This window comes from Physeter macrocephalus, chromosome 2 (assembly GCF_002837175.3).
Source record: "Physeter macrocephalus isolate SW-GA chromosome 2, ASM283717v5, whole genome shotgun sequence".
NCBI lineage: Eukaryota > Metazoa > Chordata > Mammalia > Artiodactyla > Physeteridae > Physeter > Physeter macrocephalus.
In genome coordinates, this window is record NC_041215.1 from 41,937,799 (window position 1) to 41,957,524 (window position 19,726).

Below are 19,726 nucleotides of genomic sequence, written 5' to 3' on the forward strand. Positions count from 1 at the left end.
TTTTTTTTTTATTGAAGTATAGTTGATTTACAATGTTGTGTTAGTTTCTGGTGTACAACAAAAATGATTCAGATGTGTATATATATGAATACATATATTCTTTTTCATATTCTTTTCCATTATGGTTTAATTACAGGATATTGACTATAGTTCCCTGTGCTCTACAGTAGGTCCTTGTTGTTTATCTGCTTTATACACGATAGTTTTTATCTGCTCATCCCAAAGTCTTAATTTATCCCTCCCCGCTCCTTTCCCCTCTGATAACCATAAGTTTGTCTTCTATTTCTGTCTTCTCTGCTCCTTATAAGGACATCTGGAGAATGCAGCATTGAGTTAAGTCTCAGAACATGAGTAGGGATCTGCAAAGTTAAACTGAGAAGTGAGCCCAGAGAGACATGAGTTAGAGGAACAGTGAGAGTCAAGGGGAAGAGGCTAGAAAGGCGTGTATCCCAGGAGGAGTTGCCAGTTGGCCCATGTAAAGAAAGGGCTGTCTTTCCCCTTTGGGGAATAAAATGGGGCCCTCCCAACTGCCAGTTTCAGCTTACTGAGCACATCTCCTGGGGAACAAGAGTACCCCAGTGTGTTATCCATGTCCCTTTAGAGCAGGTCTAGTTATTGAGCTTTGAGGTAGCTGCTCAGAGCTTCCCATCAGCGACGTGTACAGTCTCATCCCAGTCTCAAGTTTAGGGCAGAAGTCCCCCAGACCTCTGGTGGCCAAGCCAAGAGATGAAGTGCCGAGTGAGTGTGGTACTGCTGGCCACCTCAAGTCCCTGCTGCACGTCTGCAGTTTCCCACCAGAGGATCCTTCTTGCAGAGATCAAAGGCTCTTCTTTCTTCAGTCTCCGCGTCCTCTAGGGTATTAGCTTCTAAAGCTGCCATAACAAAGAACCACAAAGTGGTGGTTGAAACAACAGAAATTTATTCTCTTACAGTTCTGGAGGCTGCAATTAAAATTAAGGTGTCAGCATCTGAAATTAAGGTGTCGGCAGGGCCATGCTCCCTCTGAGGTCTCTCATGGAGGGTCCTTCCTCGCCTCTTCCACCTTCTGGTGGCCCCAGGTATTCCTTGGGTTGCAGCTGCAACGCTTTCATCTCTGTCTCTGCTGTCATATGGTGTTGTGTGTGTGTGTCTGTCTGTCTGTCTGTCTGTCTGTCTGTTTTCTCCACTTCTCATAGAGGCATCAGTCATGTTGGATTAGGGCCCACCCTAAATCACTATGACCTCTTCTTATCTTGATTCCATCTGCGAAGACCTTATTTCCAAATAGGGTCCCATTCACAGGTACTGGGGGTTAGGACTTCAACATATCTTTTGGCGGGTTGGGGGGGACAGAGTTCAACCCACAACACTTAGTTAAGTGTGCATGCTTTTCAAGAGGAGTAATTTGAAAGCTAATGTAGAGGCAGAAAATCTTGGATCATAGAGTCCAAAACTTTTTAGATAATAGATCCCTTTTGTCAAACAAAAATCTCATGGGAATGCCTGACACATAAAGCACTAAGTGGGTGCTGAGTTCTGTCCACTCCTACATGAGGCTCTGTTCACTTCATGGAACATCTACCGCTCCCCTTTTTAAAACCCTGACCAACCCTTTCCCTAAAACCATTTAAGGGCACTTAAGGGGGGAAAAAAAGTAATTATAATAGTAGGTCATATGTAGGGAGAAGCTCTTTTTATACCTCCAGAATCTCTCTCTGTACATCTTTATGAGCCTTATCTCATTTAATCCTTCTGCAGATAAGAAAATTAAGGTTTAAAGAAATTAAGTAATTTACATAAAATCACACAACTAGTAAGTAGTAGAACCTGGATTGAAACTAGTATTTTTGACTAGTTTATTAAGAAAAAATTTAAAAAGAAAAACAGCATTAAATGAAGTAAAGGGAAAGACTAGAGTGAGAAAGTAAGGAATGAAATTAATACAAAGACTATTATCATTATAATCCTTATGCTTGTTATAAATGGGTCAGAAATTTGGTGCCAAGCTTTCTCATATTTAATTACAAGATCTTAAATTACATGACACTCAAAAAAGCAAGAAAACATGACCCATCATTAAGAGAGGACACCATCAATAAAACCAGACTCAGAGATGGCTCAGATGTTGGAATTACCATACAGCAAAGTTTAAATGCTGAGATAAATGTATTAAAAGGTTTGTTGGGGACTTCCCTGGTGGTCCAGTGGCTAAGACTCCATGCTCCCAATACAGGGGACCTGGGTTCAATCCCTGGTCAGGGAACTAGATCCCATGTGCATGCCACAACTAAGAGTTCACATGCCACAACTAAGGAGCCTGCATGCCGCAACTAAGGAGCCCGCGTGCTGCAACTAAGGAGCCCGTGAGCTGCAACTTAGGAACCTGCCTGCCACAACTAAGACCCCATGCAGCCAAATAAATAAATAAATAAATAATTTTTTTTAAAAAAGCTTTGATGAAAAAGGTGAACAACATATGTGAATAGATGGGGGATTTCAGCAGAGAGATGGGAACTTATTTTAAAAGCCAAATGAAAAAATGCTAGAACTGAGAAGTACAGTATCAGAAATTAACTCTTTCAGTGGGCTTATCAGCAGACTATACACAGCAGAGGAAAATAATCAGTGAACTTTAAAGACTTATCAATAGAAATTACTGAAATTAGAGAAAAAAGAACAAGATAAAAAAGAGCATATGAGATCTCTGGAACAATATCAAGCAGCCTAATTTATGTGTAATTAGAATCTCAGAGGAGAGACTGGCCAGAAGAAATATCTGTGAAAAGATAATGGCTAAGAATTTTCTAAAATTAATGAATAACATCAACCTACAGATCCTAGGAGCTCAGTGAAGCCCAAGCAGGATAAATATGGAGAAAAACACACTTAGATACATCATAGCTGAACTGCCAAAAACGGAAGATGAGGAAAATAATCTTGAAAGCAGCCAGAGAAAATTTTATTACATTCAGGGGAATAACAGTATGAAAGACCACCAATTTCCCATCAGAAATAATGGAGACCATAAAAGGGTCTGCAGGAGCCAGAGTGTGTAGGGCCTCTAAATAGGCCACAATAGGGATTCTGGATTTTATTCTGAGTATGATGGGTAGTTTTGAGCAGGGGAATGACATGACCTATTTTACATTTGAAATCATCAAGAGAAATTCCAGGAAATGTCTGACTTAAAATTCTGTGCTTAGTAGATAGAGGAGATAAGACTCACCCCCTGGACTTCTGGTACCTTGTAAGACCATCTGTCATTGAATGATGCCAAGCCACCTGTCAGGTGGGACCATGCAGAGGTTAACTGATATCAGAGAGCAGTTCCTGTAGAAGTTGTACTCTGACTTAGAATGCTGAGTAATACTAGAGACAGGAAATCCCACTGTAAGGGAGGTGAAGAGGAGAAAATGGACGAAAAGATGGGGGGTAGGGAAAGTTTCCAAGGCCAGTAGGGACTGCATGGTGCAGCCTGCAGGCATCCTTCGTATGGCCATATGAATAACAGTCCTTTGTCCACCAGCAAGATAACCAAGCACATTCCCCCCTGCTTCTCCGTAACTGACCCCACTTTGGATTCTCAGTGACTGGTGTGGTTTCAACATTCCTTTTCATTCATCCGCCAAAAGACCTTGACTTGTTCCTGAAGGACTGTTCTACAGAAAACTGTCACACGCACACACACACACACACACACACACACGCACGCACGCACACAATCTGTGCAGCAGATCCAACATCAGAGGCTAGCCAGTGCGCAGTATTCCCAAAGCCGGGGCTCTGGGGAGCTTTCCCGCCCAGAGGGCCCTGCTTCTGTACACAGCAGGGTGGCTAGTGGAACTCACTGGCAGAGGTGGCTTAAGAATACAATTTCTTTCTTTCTTTCTTTCTTTTTTTTTTTTTTTTTTTTTTTGCTTTTCCTTTGTAGGAAAATTGGCTCCTTATCTTTTAAAACAGTGAACTAGCCACAAAGCAGTTAATGAGTCACATCCCCTTTGGTTAAACTGGGTTTGGTTGGTAGGAGGACACAGGAAGAGCCGTTTTTCTGTGTTTATTGCATAAGCCCTTTGGATTAATGCACTTTCATTTCTAATGGATACCCTTTAGAATATGTTGTAGGAATGACCCTTGAGTATTCAGTATGCTTCCCACCATATAACTGGATCTGTCGGTCGCGTGACAGATGGCCCACCAATGTTTATTTACCTCACTCTAGAAATCCTACTTATCCCCTTATAAATGAGCCCAACATGGAAGTCCTCTATTGTACATTTGTTGTTGTTGTTCTTATTCCTTCATATCTTTTCTCACAAACATGGGAAGAGACATATCTCTAGACAGTTAGAGAAAGCTTCTGGAATCACTCACAAGGTCATTAAATAAACATTCTTTAAAAGAAAAAGTCTACATTTGGTGTAAAGGACCGTGTTTGGGTTAGAGAAGGCACAGCAAGTGCAAAAGCTTGAGATGAGAATACGCAGCTTGGAAGACGTAAGTCAGTTAAAGCATTTTGAGCTCTTCTGAGATAAACTATCTAGGAACAAAAGGACCTCAGCTCATGCAGAATAGTCCTACCCTGATATTACAGTACTTACGGCTCAGCCTCTTTTGGCTCTCTCTGGATGGATATGGGCAGGGATGGCTGAGGTACAGCCTGTGTGATGTGTCATCTAATTGTGCATTCAAAGACATGTTATGAAATTACTAATCATGGTTGAAGAAGATTTCAAATGTAATGTGTGAATCAACACACACAGAAAACGGGAGAAGCTGCCTTGAGGACAACTACTTGGCTGCCCCCAGAAGGGTGTCTTCTCTGTCAATTGTCCCATTTTTAGTAGGCCTCAACTCACAGATGCTTTGTCCAGGTCTCCACCCTGTAGATTTGAGATAGGCGAGTGTAGACTTAAGAGGGAGGTAGTGAATGTGCTGATAAGTGCTACTGGGCTTTCTGAAGCTGTAACAAACTGGATTGCTGGCCATATTCTCCCAAGTGAAATTTCCATTTCAGATTAATAATGCCGGCCGGCTGCTCCTGAAGACGCAGGCCTCATAGTGTCAGCACAGGCATTGCAGAGCTCCAGCCTGCATTTCTTCCCCTTCCATCAGGTGCCACAGTATTGATCCGATTGCCTCCCCTACCCCAGTGAAGCACCTTCTACATTGCTTGCTACCCTCAAGTAAAGGCTAGGCTCCTTAGAGTAAAAGTCACAAGTCTTTTGTGGAAATCCAGTGAACCTTTTCCTAGCCTGTCTCACCAGTTTCCATGATCCTAGTTCTGTCCTCCTGCTGTCCTTCTTTCATGTCTGATCTCCCACTAATGCTCCCCCCTGGAACGTCTTCTGCATCTTTGCCCTCCTCAGTCTTGGCTTGCTGGAGTCATAGCTGACCTTAAAAGCCCAGCATGAGCAGAAGTTGGCTTTGACCTTCTAGCTTCCTGGGACCCTCTAGCTGAACTCTCTGGGACAGAGTGATGAAGTGTATCACTCTGTTTTTGCACCATGAGTTCTTTGGGAACGTGCTCACCTACTAATGCAAAACAAAGCTTTTGTCACTGTCATGGGTCCTGAAACCACTCATCATGTGCCTTTCTCAGGGCAGGGAGCATGCATTCATTCACCAGATGTTTACTGGTTCCAACATGTGCCGCCCCACTCAGCACCGGGATGCAGATGACCCAGCAGCCAGGGACCCTGCCCCATGGAGCTTACCTTCTAACAAGTGACACTCTCCACCTTTTGTTGAGTCCCTACTGTGTGTTAGACACTGAACTAACCCCTTTTTTCCCCCTGTAATCTTTACCACACCTTCCAAGAAATGGGTTTTTCTTATCACCATTTTATACATGAAGGATCTGAGGCTCAGAGATGGTAGATAATTTGCTCAGGGTCCCACAGCTGATAAGGAGCAGAATGAGGTTGTGAAGTCAGGTCTGCTGACTTCCAAGTTCATGGTCTTAGCCCCTCACAAGGATCCCTGCAGGTGTTGGCACCTGAGTGTCAGTGAATCAGTGGAGGACTGGGTAAGTGTTGCATGTCCTGTGTCTTCCTCTTTCATGATACCATGTTCTGTTTCTGCAGATTGAGCCGTACATGCCATATGAATTCACATGCGAGGGGGTACTACAGAGAATCAACGCTTTCATCGAAAAACAGGTAAGGCTCTTCAGAAGTCCGTCTGTCCGTGCTATGTCCTACCTCCTGCTACCCCAGAGGACTCTCATGAACAGTTAAGAGCTTACCATGTTTCTGTGCTTATTTTCCTGATTTGGAGGACTCTACAAGCTAGAGAATGGCTTCTTGAAATTCTAAATTATGAACTGTCAAGGTCACTCCAAGGAGTCAGTCTGTCCTTAGGGTAAAAATGTTCTTTATGATGGTGGAAGGTCAAATGGAAACTTAAGGGAGAGACTGGATGGTTAAGATGAAAACGTCCTTCACCCATCAGACCTGTGCCCTGCCTGGGTTCTAGGGGCCTTACAAAGACTTGGGTGGGGAGGGAACAGAGAGATGGCTCAATATCTGTTCGGTAATTCCAAATATGTTCGGACTCTTCAGTGGTTTTCAAACGTTTTTAAAAATAGGACCCGTTTTCAAACGAAACTTCACGTGAAATCCAAGTATATAAAACAGATAAAAGCAGAAGTTCACTTCCAAAGCAGAGGAGGCTTCCAAGGGTCCCACCACCCCGAAAAGAGTTGGGAAACTATGTCTTGTGCTCTTAGAAGTAAAGGCCAAAAGTGTCATCCCTGTCATTTTAAAACATTTTCATTCCGTAGGCTTCAAAAGCAACACAGAGCCAGAAATAGGCAGACTGAGCACCCCCGTGGGTAGGGGAATATGAACTCCTTGACCAGATGCCAGAAATAAGGGGCTCCTCTTAAAAGACAAAGCAGAGCATCTTGGGGCAGTCATGAGATCTTGACACAACAGGGGGTGAGGACTCTGAAGGCTGAAAGTAGAAATGGCATGTTGAAAGTGGAAGTAGGTGCAGACTGTAGGCCAAGGCAGGTTTCAAAGGAAAGATTTGAGGCCACAGACCGTGGTGAGCAGCAGACAACAGCCCTGAGTGCAGCCGCTGGACGGGCCGAGCCAGAGGCAGAGGCTTCAGGGTGCCAGATCTGATGTTCTGAATTTTTGTTAGTGGCAAGAAGGGAGTGCAGTGCAGCCAGCCGCCTGGGTTCCAGCCCCTCTGCCAAGACTTTCTGGTTGTATGACTTGGATGTGTTAGTTTCCTCCCCTGCAAACTGAGGATAATAATAAAACCTCATGGGGCTGATGTGAGGATTAACTGAGCCTAGTACATATGAAGTGCTTAGAACAGGGCTAACACATACTGCTCAGTAAAGACACACTAGTGATGTTACTACAGTATACATTATTGTATTATATTCTTGTGTGTTATTATATAACATAATATATTCTACAGTATTAGACTTTACCACAAGAGCTGAGCATTTGAATCACTATCTCAGTCACTCTTCACATGACACCCAACTTAAGAATGACAGTATCATCATCCTAACTTGAGCAGCCCTTTACGTACAGACTTTATGCCAACACGTCCCAATGCATCTTCTCATTTACCCTCAGAGTAATCCTGGGAGGTGGCAGTCATCACCCCGTTCTCTGGATAACAGAAACAGAGAGTCTTAGTCGCAGGGCTTAGTCATGGAATCAGGGTTTGATGCTGGTTTGGTCTGATCCCAGGCCTGCACCAGCAGCGTTGCTGTGGCCCCGGGTGATGGCACTTGTCCCAGAGCTATACTTCGCATCTTCTTTGATCTCAAGGAGCTGATGGCCCTTCCTGAAGGTGCAGACAGGGCGGCCGTGGCTTCTGACAGTGAGATTTAACACATCACAGTTTTAACTACCCTCCGAGGAGGCCAGGATCCTACTAGGATCCCTGCAGCTGCTTACGGAACCCACTTCCGCCTTTCCTGTCTCCACTTCCTCTCAGGGAAAATGGTTACTCACCACCAGGTGTAAAAAGACTTTTTAAATTTTATATTAGAGTATAGTTGATTTAGAATGTTGTGTACAACCTCAATCAATCAGGTGTGCAGCAGAATGATTTCGTTTTACATGTACATATATCCATTCTTTTTCAGATTCTTTTCCCACGTAGGTTATTACAGAATATTGAGTAGAGTTCCCTGTGCTATACAGTAGGTCCTTATTGATTATCTATTTTATATATAGCAGTGTGTGTGTATGTTAATCCCAAACTCCTAATTTATCCCTTCCCCGACCATTCCCCTTTAGTAACTGTAAGTTTGTTTCCTATGTCTGTGAGTCTGTTTCTCTTTTGTAAATAAGTTCGTTTGTATCATTTTTTTAGATTCCACATATAAGTGATATCATATGATACTTGAAAAGACTCTTTATCACATTTATTTGAAGACTTTCTTTCTTCCCTAAGATTCTTGAACCCCAGCCAGTCCTTAGAAGTTCTCATGTGGCCTGTTCTCTTTGAATCTATTACTAGGATTCCTTTCCAACAGGAAGATCCCGTTCCCCAAATAGACCTTGTCAAATGCTCCGTGATTCAGGGCCACACCCAGCTTGTTCCCCCTTGACATCCAAGTGCCTAGCCCTCTGCCTGGCACAGAGTAGGTGCACAAAAGCCAAAGACATGAATAAATGAATGAGAAGGGGAGTGAGTGTGTGTGTGCTTTTTTTTCCCTGTGTGCCAAGAGCCAGGAGGCTCATCTTGGCCCTTATGGTTTGGAGAGCATGCTAGTAAAATCGTCTTCTGGAAGACATGCTCGTAAAACTGCCCTTTCACACTAACTCCTTGGTAGAGATGTTTTCCTGCAGAGCTCTGCGGTTCACAGAAATCCAGGGATTTCTTTTTTGCCTGCTGTTGTTTATTCATTCATCCGCTCTGAAAATATTTGTCAGCTGGAGGGGGCTGCAAACAGTGCTGGGAGTTGAGCAAGAAGAGGTGTCAAAGGATGAGGCCCTATCCTCAGGTAGCTTCAAGGTCAAGGTCACAGGCGATGCTGCTGCCATTGGTTACACCTGTCATAGTGACTGCCCAGGTGCTTTGGGCTCACATAACTCAGATGCAGGGTGGGGATGGGGGAGGGGAGGGAGAGTCTGTACGGAAGCACGTTGCGGGAGATGAGTCCTAAAGGCAAAGTCGTGGTACAGAGAGGTCGCGATGCAAAGGCCTGGGGGTGAAAAAGAGAAATGGTGGTGAATTTTTGGAAGTTTGGCTGTGACTGAAGAGAGAGATGATATGAGAGAAGAGGTTGGAGGAGGAGACGCATCATGAAAAGATGCTGAGGCTCAGCTGAAGAATTCAGAATTTGTTTCTGGGGCAAGAGGCTAGAGAAAGGTTTTAACCCAGGAATAGGGCAGTGATGCTCTCAGATTGGTGTTTTAGAAAAGTCATTCTCGGAATCTTGTGTTTGGGGCGTTTCTTACTCAACATTCTCTCAGTGCTGCTAAATGAGCCATCAAGGGGCCTATTTTGAGTTTTTCCCAGGCCTCTGGGGAGGGTTTTGTCAGAGCCATAATGTTCCCCCAAACCAGAGGGAAATTAGGAAGCCAAGACCCCACTGGTTCACGGATTGGGTCTTCTGCCTCTAACGATTAGCCCCAGGCTCTAGTGTTTTAGAGCTTGGGGTGTTCATTATTTTTGCAGCCAAAAGAATATCTTCAAAGAGCAATGAGGGGAGAGAGCGGTGTTCCTGGTATGAACAGGAAAGCCTCAAGCTCCGAAAGGGTGGTGGGAGCATACGCTTCCCATCTCTTAAACTGTAGGAGCACCACAGCCCTAATTAGGCTGATCTCTGCCTTCAGAGTCCTCCATGCGATCTGCTAGGGGAATAAGGAAGCTTTTATCCCAGAACCCTTTCAAGGTTGTCCATCACACTCACCCCAGGCAACAGGAACCAGAGGAAGCCAATTGACAGCAATTGAGAAAGCCCCAGGTTTCAACATATACTCTGTACAGAGTGGGTGACAGCAGGTTGACCTACCAGCCCAGGCAGCACCATTGGGAACAAATCCTGGCTTTAGGAAAGCCACTTGCTTCTTCCCTTAATGCCCCCTCTCCCTTTACTGTACTAAAAATGTTGATTTGGATTGCACACTCTTTTTTTTTTTTTTTTTTAAAGTAAATCTATTTATTTATTTATTTATTTATTTATGGCTGCACTGGGTCTTCGTTGCTGTGCACAGGCTTTCTCTAGTTGCGGCGAGCAGGGGCTACTCTTCGTTGTGGTGTGTGGGCTTTTCATTGCAGTGGCTTCTCTTGTCACAGAGCACAGGCTCTAGGCACGCAGGCTTCAGTAGTTGTGGAACGTGGGCTCAGTAGTTGTGGCTCGTGGGCTCTAGAGCGCAGGCTCAGTAGTTGTGGTGCATGGGCTTAGTGGCTCCGTGACACGTGGGATCTTCCTGGACCAGGGCTCGAACCTGTGTCCCCTGCTTTGGCAGGTGGATTCTTAACCACTGCGCCACCAGGGAAGCCTTGCACGCTGTTTTATATCAGCTCTCCAAAAGAGGCACTCTCTCCAGCAGCGGGAGTGTGTGCCAAGAAGAAAAATCCTTGTAATCTAAGATCAAGAGCACTATTCTTCCCTAACCTGGGTGTGTCCAGGCCTGTTAAGGTTCTCCTTGTGCATTTCTTGGGAAAGACTTAGGTATTTGCCTCAGGCTAGAGAGTAGAGCAGGTTCTTGGCGATGTTGAGACTGATTTCTGAAAACCATGCACCTGCTCTTCAGCCCTATTTTCTACTTTCCGTAAAGACCCTGCAAATACTCTACAAGGTGACTGTGCTCATATTATTTTGCAAGGAGCTGTGTCATTTATGTGAAAAGCACTCTGGAGATACAGAGGGGAGAAAAGAGTTAGCTCCAAGAGCCGCAGTGGAATCAGCTTCAGCTCCTGGGAAATCCGGCTCATCGGGGCCCATCCCTAACTCCATGGCGCATGTTCAAGCCTGGCAGTGAAGCTGGTTGGCAGGGTAGGGGGAATGGTGGAGGTGCCAGCTTGCAGGGGAAGAGGAAAAGGCATAGAAACAGGGAGAAAGTTGGCAGTCACTTAGGAATGTTTCCTCTTGAAAAATCAGTGGTTGCTATTTGCCCAGCCATTCCTGAACCCAGAGGGACTGGGTGGGTAATGATTTCATTGCCGGGCCCTGCAGTTTGACAGCCAGGTTCACATCCTGGCTCAGCCCCCACTGTCTCGGTGACCTCCGTCAAGTTTCTAATCTCTCTGTGCTGTTTCCTCTTCTGTGCAGTGGGGATAATACTACCTACCCCATAGGGCTGGTAGAGGAGGAATCAGTAGATGAATACATGTTTAAGACAAAGAACAGTGCTTGGCACAGAGTAGGTCCTCTGAAAGCCTGAAGTACTTGCTGCTGCAGGAGCCCAGAAACCAACTGAGGTGTAGTTTTTTAAACAGCTTCATTGAGGTGTAATTTACAGACCCTAAAATTCACTCCATGTAAGGGTACAGTTCAGTGATTTATTTATTTATTTTTTTTTTAGTAAATTGATAGACTTGGGCAGTTACCACCACAATCTAGTTTTATAACATTTCCATCACCCTAAAAAGCTTTTTTGTGCCTATATGCAGTCAGTCTTGGCTTGTTCCCCCAGCCCCAGGAAAACACTGATCTGTGCTCTGTCTTTGTAGATTTTCCTTTCCTGGAGATTTCTCAGCTTAATGTTTGTGAGGTTCATGCACGTTGTAGCATGTGTTGGTACTTCATTCTTTTTTCACTGCTGAATAGTATTCCATTGTATGGATAGACCACAGTTTGTTTATCCATTCTCCAGTTGGGTCATTTCCTCCTTTTAGCTGTCGTAAAAAGTGGAGCGTTATCTTGAACGTTCGCATGCATGTGGACGTTTGTTTTTGTTTCTCCTGATAGACTCCTAGTCGTAGAAGAATTTGAAATGTGGGAGATTTATGTCTAACTCTTTCCAGAGTGAGCTGGTTGGCTCGTTGATTTGCAGTGTAAAGATCATCATAGAGATTAGTCACCACAGCTCAGCTTCACAGCCACCTTCTCTGTTGCCCTTGTGGAAATGTAAATTCGTACCCACTGCTGGGAATGAGCCCCAGGGGCCACCCATGGACAGAGTTCACTCCTTTGGAGGACAACGCAAGCTGAGAATGGCGGGTGCCAGCAGGCGACTGAAATGTGTTTAATCCAGTCAGTCACAATGTATTGGACACTTTTTCTGTGCTTGGCCCTGGATTTCCCAGCTATAAGATAGCTGGCTGAACGTGGCCCAAACCCCAATTTCATGGCCTTGAACCTACACCACCAAGCCCTTTTTTTTTTTTTTTTTTGCAAATTCCTGACCTTACTTCCTTTAGATCCTGCCCCCAGACCTGTACCTGAACCTGTCTTCTTGGTTCCAGACAATGTGCGTTTCCGCAGAAATCTACTTGCACCTGATATGTCATGGACGTAGTAACTCAAAGGTTTGGGCAGACCTCCACTCTGGGGGTGGGGGGTTTGTGGAAAAGACCCCACCACGTACCACCGAGAGGGAGGGACAAGCCAGCCCGTCCACCTGGTGCTTCTCTCCTAAGGAGCAGCCTCCCTCGTTCCCCTACCCAGTCTTCTCCAGCTCTTTTGGTATTTGATAAATAACGTTTTCTCCATGCTGCTACTTAGCCTTTGTTATAAAGGCAACATCCTTACTTCTTTTTCACAATACATTGTGTTCATTAGTTCCGAATATTACTTTTTCTCATAAATTTGTTGGTTAATCAACCTTTCTTATTATAGTTACTCTAGGAGAATTTCATAGTCGAGGAAATTTAGGGAAATTTGGTGACTGGTTTGAAATAATTGTTAGAGAGGGATGCAGATGTTCTGTGTTCTAAGTGGGCTTGTTAACCAGGTTGGAAATTACTATTTATGTCTCTTCTGGTTGTATAAAGCTTCTGGGTTAGAATCTTATTCTTTTCTACTTCTACTATCAAAGCCCCACGATGCCAGAACCCTTCAGTGCAGTTCAACAGCTCTTTATTGAGCACCAGTTATCTGCAAAGCACCATGTTTATGATAAGCCACTAACTCCTATTTAGCCTACAAAACCCAGCCCAGAAGTCCCTATTTCCTGGAAGCCTTCTCTGATTGCTACCCCTACCCTCCTTCCCTTCCCCAGAGTTAATTCTCTCTCTCCTCTCAGTGGCCTTTACATCCTGTTTGGACATCTGTTTTGTACTGTTCTGTAACTTTTTAAATGCCAGCCTCTCTTACTAGATGGAGTCTTTGAACCCGCAGACTCTGTCTCATCCACGTTCTAATTTCCAGCACCCAGCATAGACTTTAATGATCATTTGGATGCATGAGAAAACCTTCAAAGCCACCCTGTGACGTGAGCATTGCATGGAGGTTTATTGGACAAAGACATGGGTCTGGCCTGAGGCCGCTCTCTCTCTCCCGCACTGTTGTGTGGCTTCCCGTCTCTCTGCCTCTGCTGCTTCTCCTGCCTTCCATTCTCAGCTCAGTCACTCCTCTGCCCAGAACTCTCCAGTAGTTTCTGTCTCACTCCAAGGAAAAGCCAAGGCTTTGCATGGGCCCCCAAAGCTCTGGGTACTCTGACCCCCGGGACCTCCCAGACCCCATCTCCTCCCATCTCCGGCCACAGCATGCACACACTGCTCAAGCTGCATGCAACTCCCTGCTCCTTCTGGAGCCTGCTAGAAGCTTCATTGTCAGAGCCTCCGATCTTGGTTTGCCTCTGCCTACTATATGTCCTTCCGACATACTTGCATGGCTCACGCCTTTACTTCCTCGGGTCTTTTCTCGAATGTCACCTTCTCAATGATGACTTATCCGAATGCCCTCTTCCCCAACAGTCCTGATTCCTTTTCCTCACTTCATTCTTATTTAGAGCAATTATCACCTTTAATATATTACATATAATTGATTTATGTTGTTTCTCTGTCTCCCTCACTGAAAATAAGCTCTACAAAGGCAGGTGTTTTTTGATTCTTTTTTTTTTTTTTTTCACCAAGTCACCCCCAAGGCCTAGAAGAGCCAACCCATGGTGTTATATTTATCAGGCACTTTTCTGAGCACTTTACACATTATAATTAATTTAATCCCCTCGACAGCTCTATGAGGTGGCAGTTTGATGTATTCTTCATTTTACAGTTGAGGAAACTGAGGCAAAGAAAAATTATGGAGCTAGCCAAGAGCACTCAGCTGCTAGATGGAGAGGCTGAGATTCAAACCCTAGCAGTTCGAGCTCCAAACCCTTATGCTTTTCTGCATCTTAGCAAGTATTTTATTGAATGAACAAATGAATGAGTGAGTGAGCCAACAAGGAGACAAGGCATGTCGGCATTGCCCTGATAGCCAGTGCTGAGGTTGAATGAAACAGAGGACCTCCAGCTTTCTGCGAGCACCCAGTGGGGCTGGCACCTGGGGGTGAGAAGAGGCTTATGACGGGCTGCTGTGTCAGTTGCCCTTCAAGCAGCTGAGCAAAGGGATGGCCCTTGTGGGCGATTGTTATATATAACACGCAACTCAACTTTTCCCTCTGGACCCTGGCAGCAAATAATGGTCTTCCTTGGAATATTATCTTTAACATCTGTAGGTGCCTTCTTAAGAGTCACCTCTTTTTTTTTTTTTTTATCTGACAGGAGTTATATAAAGACAAGTGATATTTTCTCCATTTTAGATGTGAAAGTGGGCAGAGAGAGCTTGAGGGGCGTTTATGAAGTCTCCTAGCTGGGGCCAGAATCATAACTCAGATCCCCACTTCCTCCTGCCTTACCTGGTGTCGTACCGCCTAAGGACACCTTCAGGCCTCCATCTGTTCAATTTTATCACCTTCAGGCTTTCCAGATGGTTCACCAAGCCTTAAGAAGGGCTTGCTGCTCTTTTCACCATTTCTTTTTTTTTTTTTAATTTATTTTATTAAAGTTTCGTTGATTTACATCGTTATGTTAGTCTCTGGTGTACAGCAAAGCGATTCAGTTATACATACATTTAATAGTCTGCATCTGCTAATCCCAAGCTCCCAATCCATCCCCTTCTTTCTCCCACCTTCCCCTTGGTGACCACCAGTCTATTTCTGTGAGTCTGTTTCTGTTTCATAGATAAGTTCATTTGTGTCATATTTTAGATTCCACACATAAATGATATCATATGGTATTTGTCTTTGTCGGGCTTACTTCACTTAGTATGATAACCTCTAGGTCCATCCATATTGTTGCAAATGGCATTATTTCATTCTTTTTCGTGGCTGAGTAGTATTCCTATATCTATCCATATCTACCTATCTGTCTGCCAATCACAATTTCTTTATCCATTCATCTGTCGATGGACACTTAGGTTGCTTCCATGTCTTGGCTGTTGTAAATAGTGCTGCTGTGAACATGGGGTGCATATATATTTCTGAATTAGAGTTTTCTCCAGATAGATGCTCAGGAATGGGATTGCTGGATCATATGGCAACTCTAGTTTTTTGAGTAACCTCCATACTGTTTTTCATAGTGGCTGCACCAGTATACATTCTCACCAACATATTTTCACTACTTCTGATCCTACTGGCCCCTAAAACAGAGTACTGAGAGGATGCCAGACCCGCCCCCGGTGAGCCACGAGCAAAAGTGACTGGGGCCTAAGAGTTCATGTGTAATTGAGCTAAGCTCACCTGATGAAGGGAACCTCAGAGAGGTCGCCTGCAACAGTTTATTGAAATGAGCAGGTGGGGCAGTTCTGCACTGCAGCGTAGCTTTGAGGCACTTACCCTCCTGCAGACCTCGCAGAGCCATGCTGCCTTGCTCAGGATGAGATGCAGCGCTCCATCTATCCAGGGCTGCCCCTGCTTCTACAGATGCCAGTGCTGCAGTGCCTCCAAACCCTGATACAGGGCGCAGGCAACGCCTCTGCAGAGGGACAAGAGGAGGGTGGTGAGCGTTAGGGGAGCTCCTGCTGTTTGCCAGCCTTCGGCTCAGCTCCATCGCCCACAGTCTGTTGGCATCACTCTCTACAGACAAGCGATGGAGGCAGGACCGGACCGAGCAGCATACCCACAGCCCCGCCCCCGGTGAGGCCAAGCCTCAAATCCGGGTCTCAGACTTGAAGTGCATTCCTTGGCCGCATCACCTCCTATTCTAACATGGCAGAATCTTTCTCCTCGTTCTGGTTTTACCCCTTGGACTACTTCACATAACCACACAAGGTTCACAATAGATAAGAAGCAAAGTTTCGTAAGAGTCTGCCAAACTCAACAGGTGTAGAGATGCTACCCTCGGTTCTAACTGCCTGTAGATGTCATGTAAGGAGAGACATTCTACAGTGTTCTTACTAGGAAATCATCAGTATCATTGTCTTCATTTTCCTGAGGAGGAAGCTGAGGTTTAAAAGAGAAAAATGCAAGCAGCCCAGATGGGCCCCCCCACCCAGATGCAGCTCTGGTCTGCATTCTGGGGCTGCACCCACCTCACCGCTCAGGGACCCAGCAGGACCCGGCCCTCCTGCAATTCTCCACGTGACCGACAGGGGACATGGAACCTTCCCCTGCTAGCACCGGTTCTGAAAGCCTGATATGATTAATCAGCTCCTCATCCATGCAGAGGAGAGAAAGTAGGCAGGAGGAAAAAGAGAATATTCCAGAAGGACATACATTTAAAAGTAAATTCCCGGGCTTCCCTGGTGGCGCAGTGGTTGAGAATCAGCCTGCCGATGCAGGGGACACGGGTTCGTGCCCCAGTCTGGGAAGATCCCACATGCCGCGGAGCGGCCGGGCCCGTGAGCCATGGCCGCTGGGCCTGCGCGTCTGGAGCCTGTGCTCCGCAAGGGGAGAGGCCACAACAGTGAGAGACCCGCGTACCACAAAAAAAAAACAAAAAACAAAAAACATAAAAGTAAATTCCCTGACCATTCCTGACCCTGTTACCCGTTTCCCCTCCTCAGTGGTACCAGAGTTATTCTTGCAGGAACCCAGGCGTGATTGTTTATACATATCAACACAAATGGAAACACATTATACACCAGCCTTCAACCTGTTTCTTTTCTTTCTCAGTATGTCCTGGGGGTGTTTCCATGTCAGCACATTGGAACCTGTTGCATTTTTTGGTATTCTTTGTATCTAAACAGTTACCTGTTTAAATACAGCCTTTAGGTTGTTTCAAGTCTTCTGCTTCTCTTCTAACAATACAGCTGGGATTCCTGTGTCCTGTGTAGGTTTCTTTGCCCAACGTGTCCCATACGTCTGGGGTGAATTCCTACAAGTGGAATTCAGAGCCCAGGATCCTAACCCTAACCACTGGGTACCCCTGAGGGCTAGCCCGCCTCCCCAAAAGTTACACAAACATGGCTCTTCAGGGCTCCTGCCCTGACATCATCTTCTGCAGGTTGGGCGGCTCGGGGATTCAGAAGAATTTTACTAGGGTTCCATCAACATCGTGCAAGCAGAGCAAGCTCTGGTTGCCAGTGGTGCATGAGTTTCCACCCTCAGTACCTGTTCAGGGTCGCTCCAAGCACAGCTGAGATGAAAGCTGGGGTCCCAGGGCAGAGAGAGTTCCCACTCCTCATCTGCCCTTTCCCTGGTCCCACTTAGTCTTTCTCCTCAACACTCAGCTTCATAACGGCTGCCCGTTCACCATGCTGCACAGGTTACTTCCTGGTCCTCCCCGCCTGTGACTTCCTTGGATGTGTTAATTTCCTGCACACCCTCTAGATCCTAGGAATGACCAACCAGCCCCATCCCGAGCATGCCACCACCTTCCATGCCTCGGGGCGCCCCTCCCTTCAGGGGATACCAGTTTACTTGACCTCCTATCACACATCCTCAGACTGTTTCTCTAGCCGTTGAATTTGTGTGTTACGGTTGTTTTCAACCAACAAGCACTGAGCCTCTATCAAGACCACGACCCCGCAATAGTTTCTATCCCAGATGCCTGCAGACTTCTTGCTGTGCTCCTTTGCTTCCCAAAGTTGAAACCAGCACTCACAAAACAGTGTCATATTAGGTAACCGCCAAATTAGGTAGACACTGAGAGTGTCTTTGGAATTAGGGCAGAGGGCATAGAACAGCTGGTGAAGGTGGATCTGGAGATGGGCTTTCAAGCATGGAGGCTTTAGCTCGATTGCATCATTGTAGGTGGAGTTACGAATGAATAACCCCCGTTACCGGCAGGCACAGTGCTAGGCACAGAAAGCTGGTAGGTAGAAGTGAAGACCAAGGCCAAGACCGTGTGCTAGCTGAGCCGGGTTCCAACCCAAGTCTGTCTGGTCTTGCCTCCTGCCCCTGACTGCTCTCCCATGACCAGGTGCCCGCCCCCCTTGTTGGGACTAGTTGGCAGACTGGGGACCCCCCACTTGCATCCCTGGGCCCTCGGCTGATGGTTTCATTGTCATTCTAGGACTTCTGCCATGGGCAAGTGATGTGGCCGCCCCTGAGTGCCCTGCAGGTAAAGCTTGCTGAGCCCGGGCAGTCCTGCAAGCAGGTGTGTCAGGAGAAACAGCTCATCTGTGAGCCTTCCTTCTTCCAGCATCTCAACAAGGACAAGGACTTGCTGAAGTAAGTGCTGGAGCACGGGAGAGGCAGCTCAGCCTGCAGGTCGCCTCTGGGTCAGAGCTGCGTTGGGAGGGGTGAGGTTTTCCTTTCTAGGCTCGTGGGCTGTTGGAATAAGATGTGGAAAAGGTTATAGCATGATCCCACCACCCCCTTCCACCCAGAGAAGGTGGGCCCAGCGCTTTTATTGTTAGGTAGATGAGGTCACCTGGCCTGCTGATATATTTAGAATTCGAATAGGGGTGTTTTGTTTGCATAAATAACGGGAAGTCGGGGCTTGGAGATGGCGGGAGGTGTTCAGTTTGCTAATTGGTACCCAAGAACCATGGGAGCCGAGTTGGGCACAGAACCACAAGCACAGACGGACCCGCCCCTGAGGTCCCCTGGCTGTAGCCAGGTCCCCAGAGTCAGGGAGTCTGGAAGGAATGAAAAATACAGGCAGGGAGCTAGCACAGAACTGCCTGCAGCAAATTTCCCTGCCACCTTCCCCTCCTGCAGCCCCATCTCCTTTTGCACTTTATTCCAGCCCCTTTGCGGGCGTGAGCAGGCCTGGCTTTGCCGGGTCCCTGAGCAGGGGTGAGGGTGCAGCACTGGGCTCACAGGCCAGAGTGAACCAGGAGGGACCTTCTCTATTGCTGGGATTTCTTTTCTCGTGCTGTTTGTGTTACTTGCAGTCACACCATTCATTTCCCTTTGCAGTGGCATTTTGAGTTTGGTGTTTGCACTTTGCAGATTTCCATGTGAAGTTTCTTCTGGCCTCTGACTCGTGCCCCCTGTCCGTGCTGAATCTGTGCCCCGATATTTATCACACCCTCCCTGGGCCACAACCTGGTTAATTACCTGTCACCCCCTCCCAACCTTAAGAACTCTAATGCGGTGTGTTTTCGCCTGAGGGATTTGCTATCCCAGCCCTAGATATTCCGCAGAGCTGTGGTTCTGCCCCAGTCTTGAAGAGGATGTTTAAGGAACAGATTGGGGGCTTCTCTGGAAGTCCAACGGTTAGGACTCCACGCTTCTACTGCAGGGGGCACGGGTTCGATCCCTGGTCAGGGAGCTAAGATCCTGCATGCCGTACGTCTCCCCTCCCCCCTACCCCACAAAAAAAAAAAATAATAATAAGGCACAGAGTGGACTCAGGGCTCGAGGCTTGCCGGTCCCTGTTCTGGCTTCACACCCTTTTAGAGCATGGTTGGCCAGTGTGCTCCTCCGTGCCCAGTGGTCTGAGCTGGCCT

The 19,726-nt window shown here is 46.3% G+C and overlaps 1 protein-coding gene across 7 annotated transcripts in view; it reads left to right on the forward strand.

Moving 5' to 3' along the window:
• The window catches only part of MGAT5 (alpha-1,6-mannosylglycoprotein 6-beta-N-acetylglucosaminyltransferase), a 32,643-nt gene that overhangs the window by 1,983 nt on the left and 10,934 nt on the right, over nucleotides 1-19,726 (forward strand). For all 7 annotated transcript variants that reach the window (XM_028501654.2, XM_028501655.2, XM_028501657.2 and 4 more), the window contains exons 2-3: nucleotides 6,063-6,137; nucleotides 18,343-18,500. In XM_028501654.2, coding sequence (XP_028357455.1) covers nucleotides 6,075-6,137; nucleotides 18,343-18,500 — 221 coding nt within the window. In that variant the 5' untranslated portion in view covers nucleotides 6,063-6,074. The remainder of the gene's footprint in view (nucleotides 1-6,062; nucleotides 6,138-18,342; nucleotides 18,501-19,726) is intronic.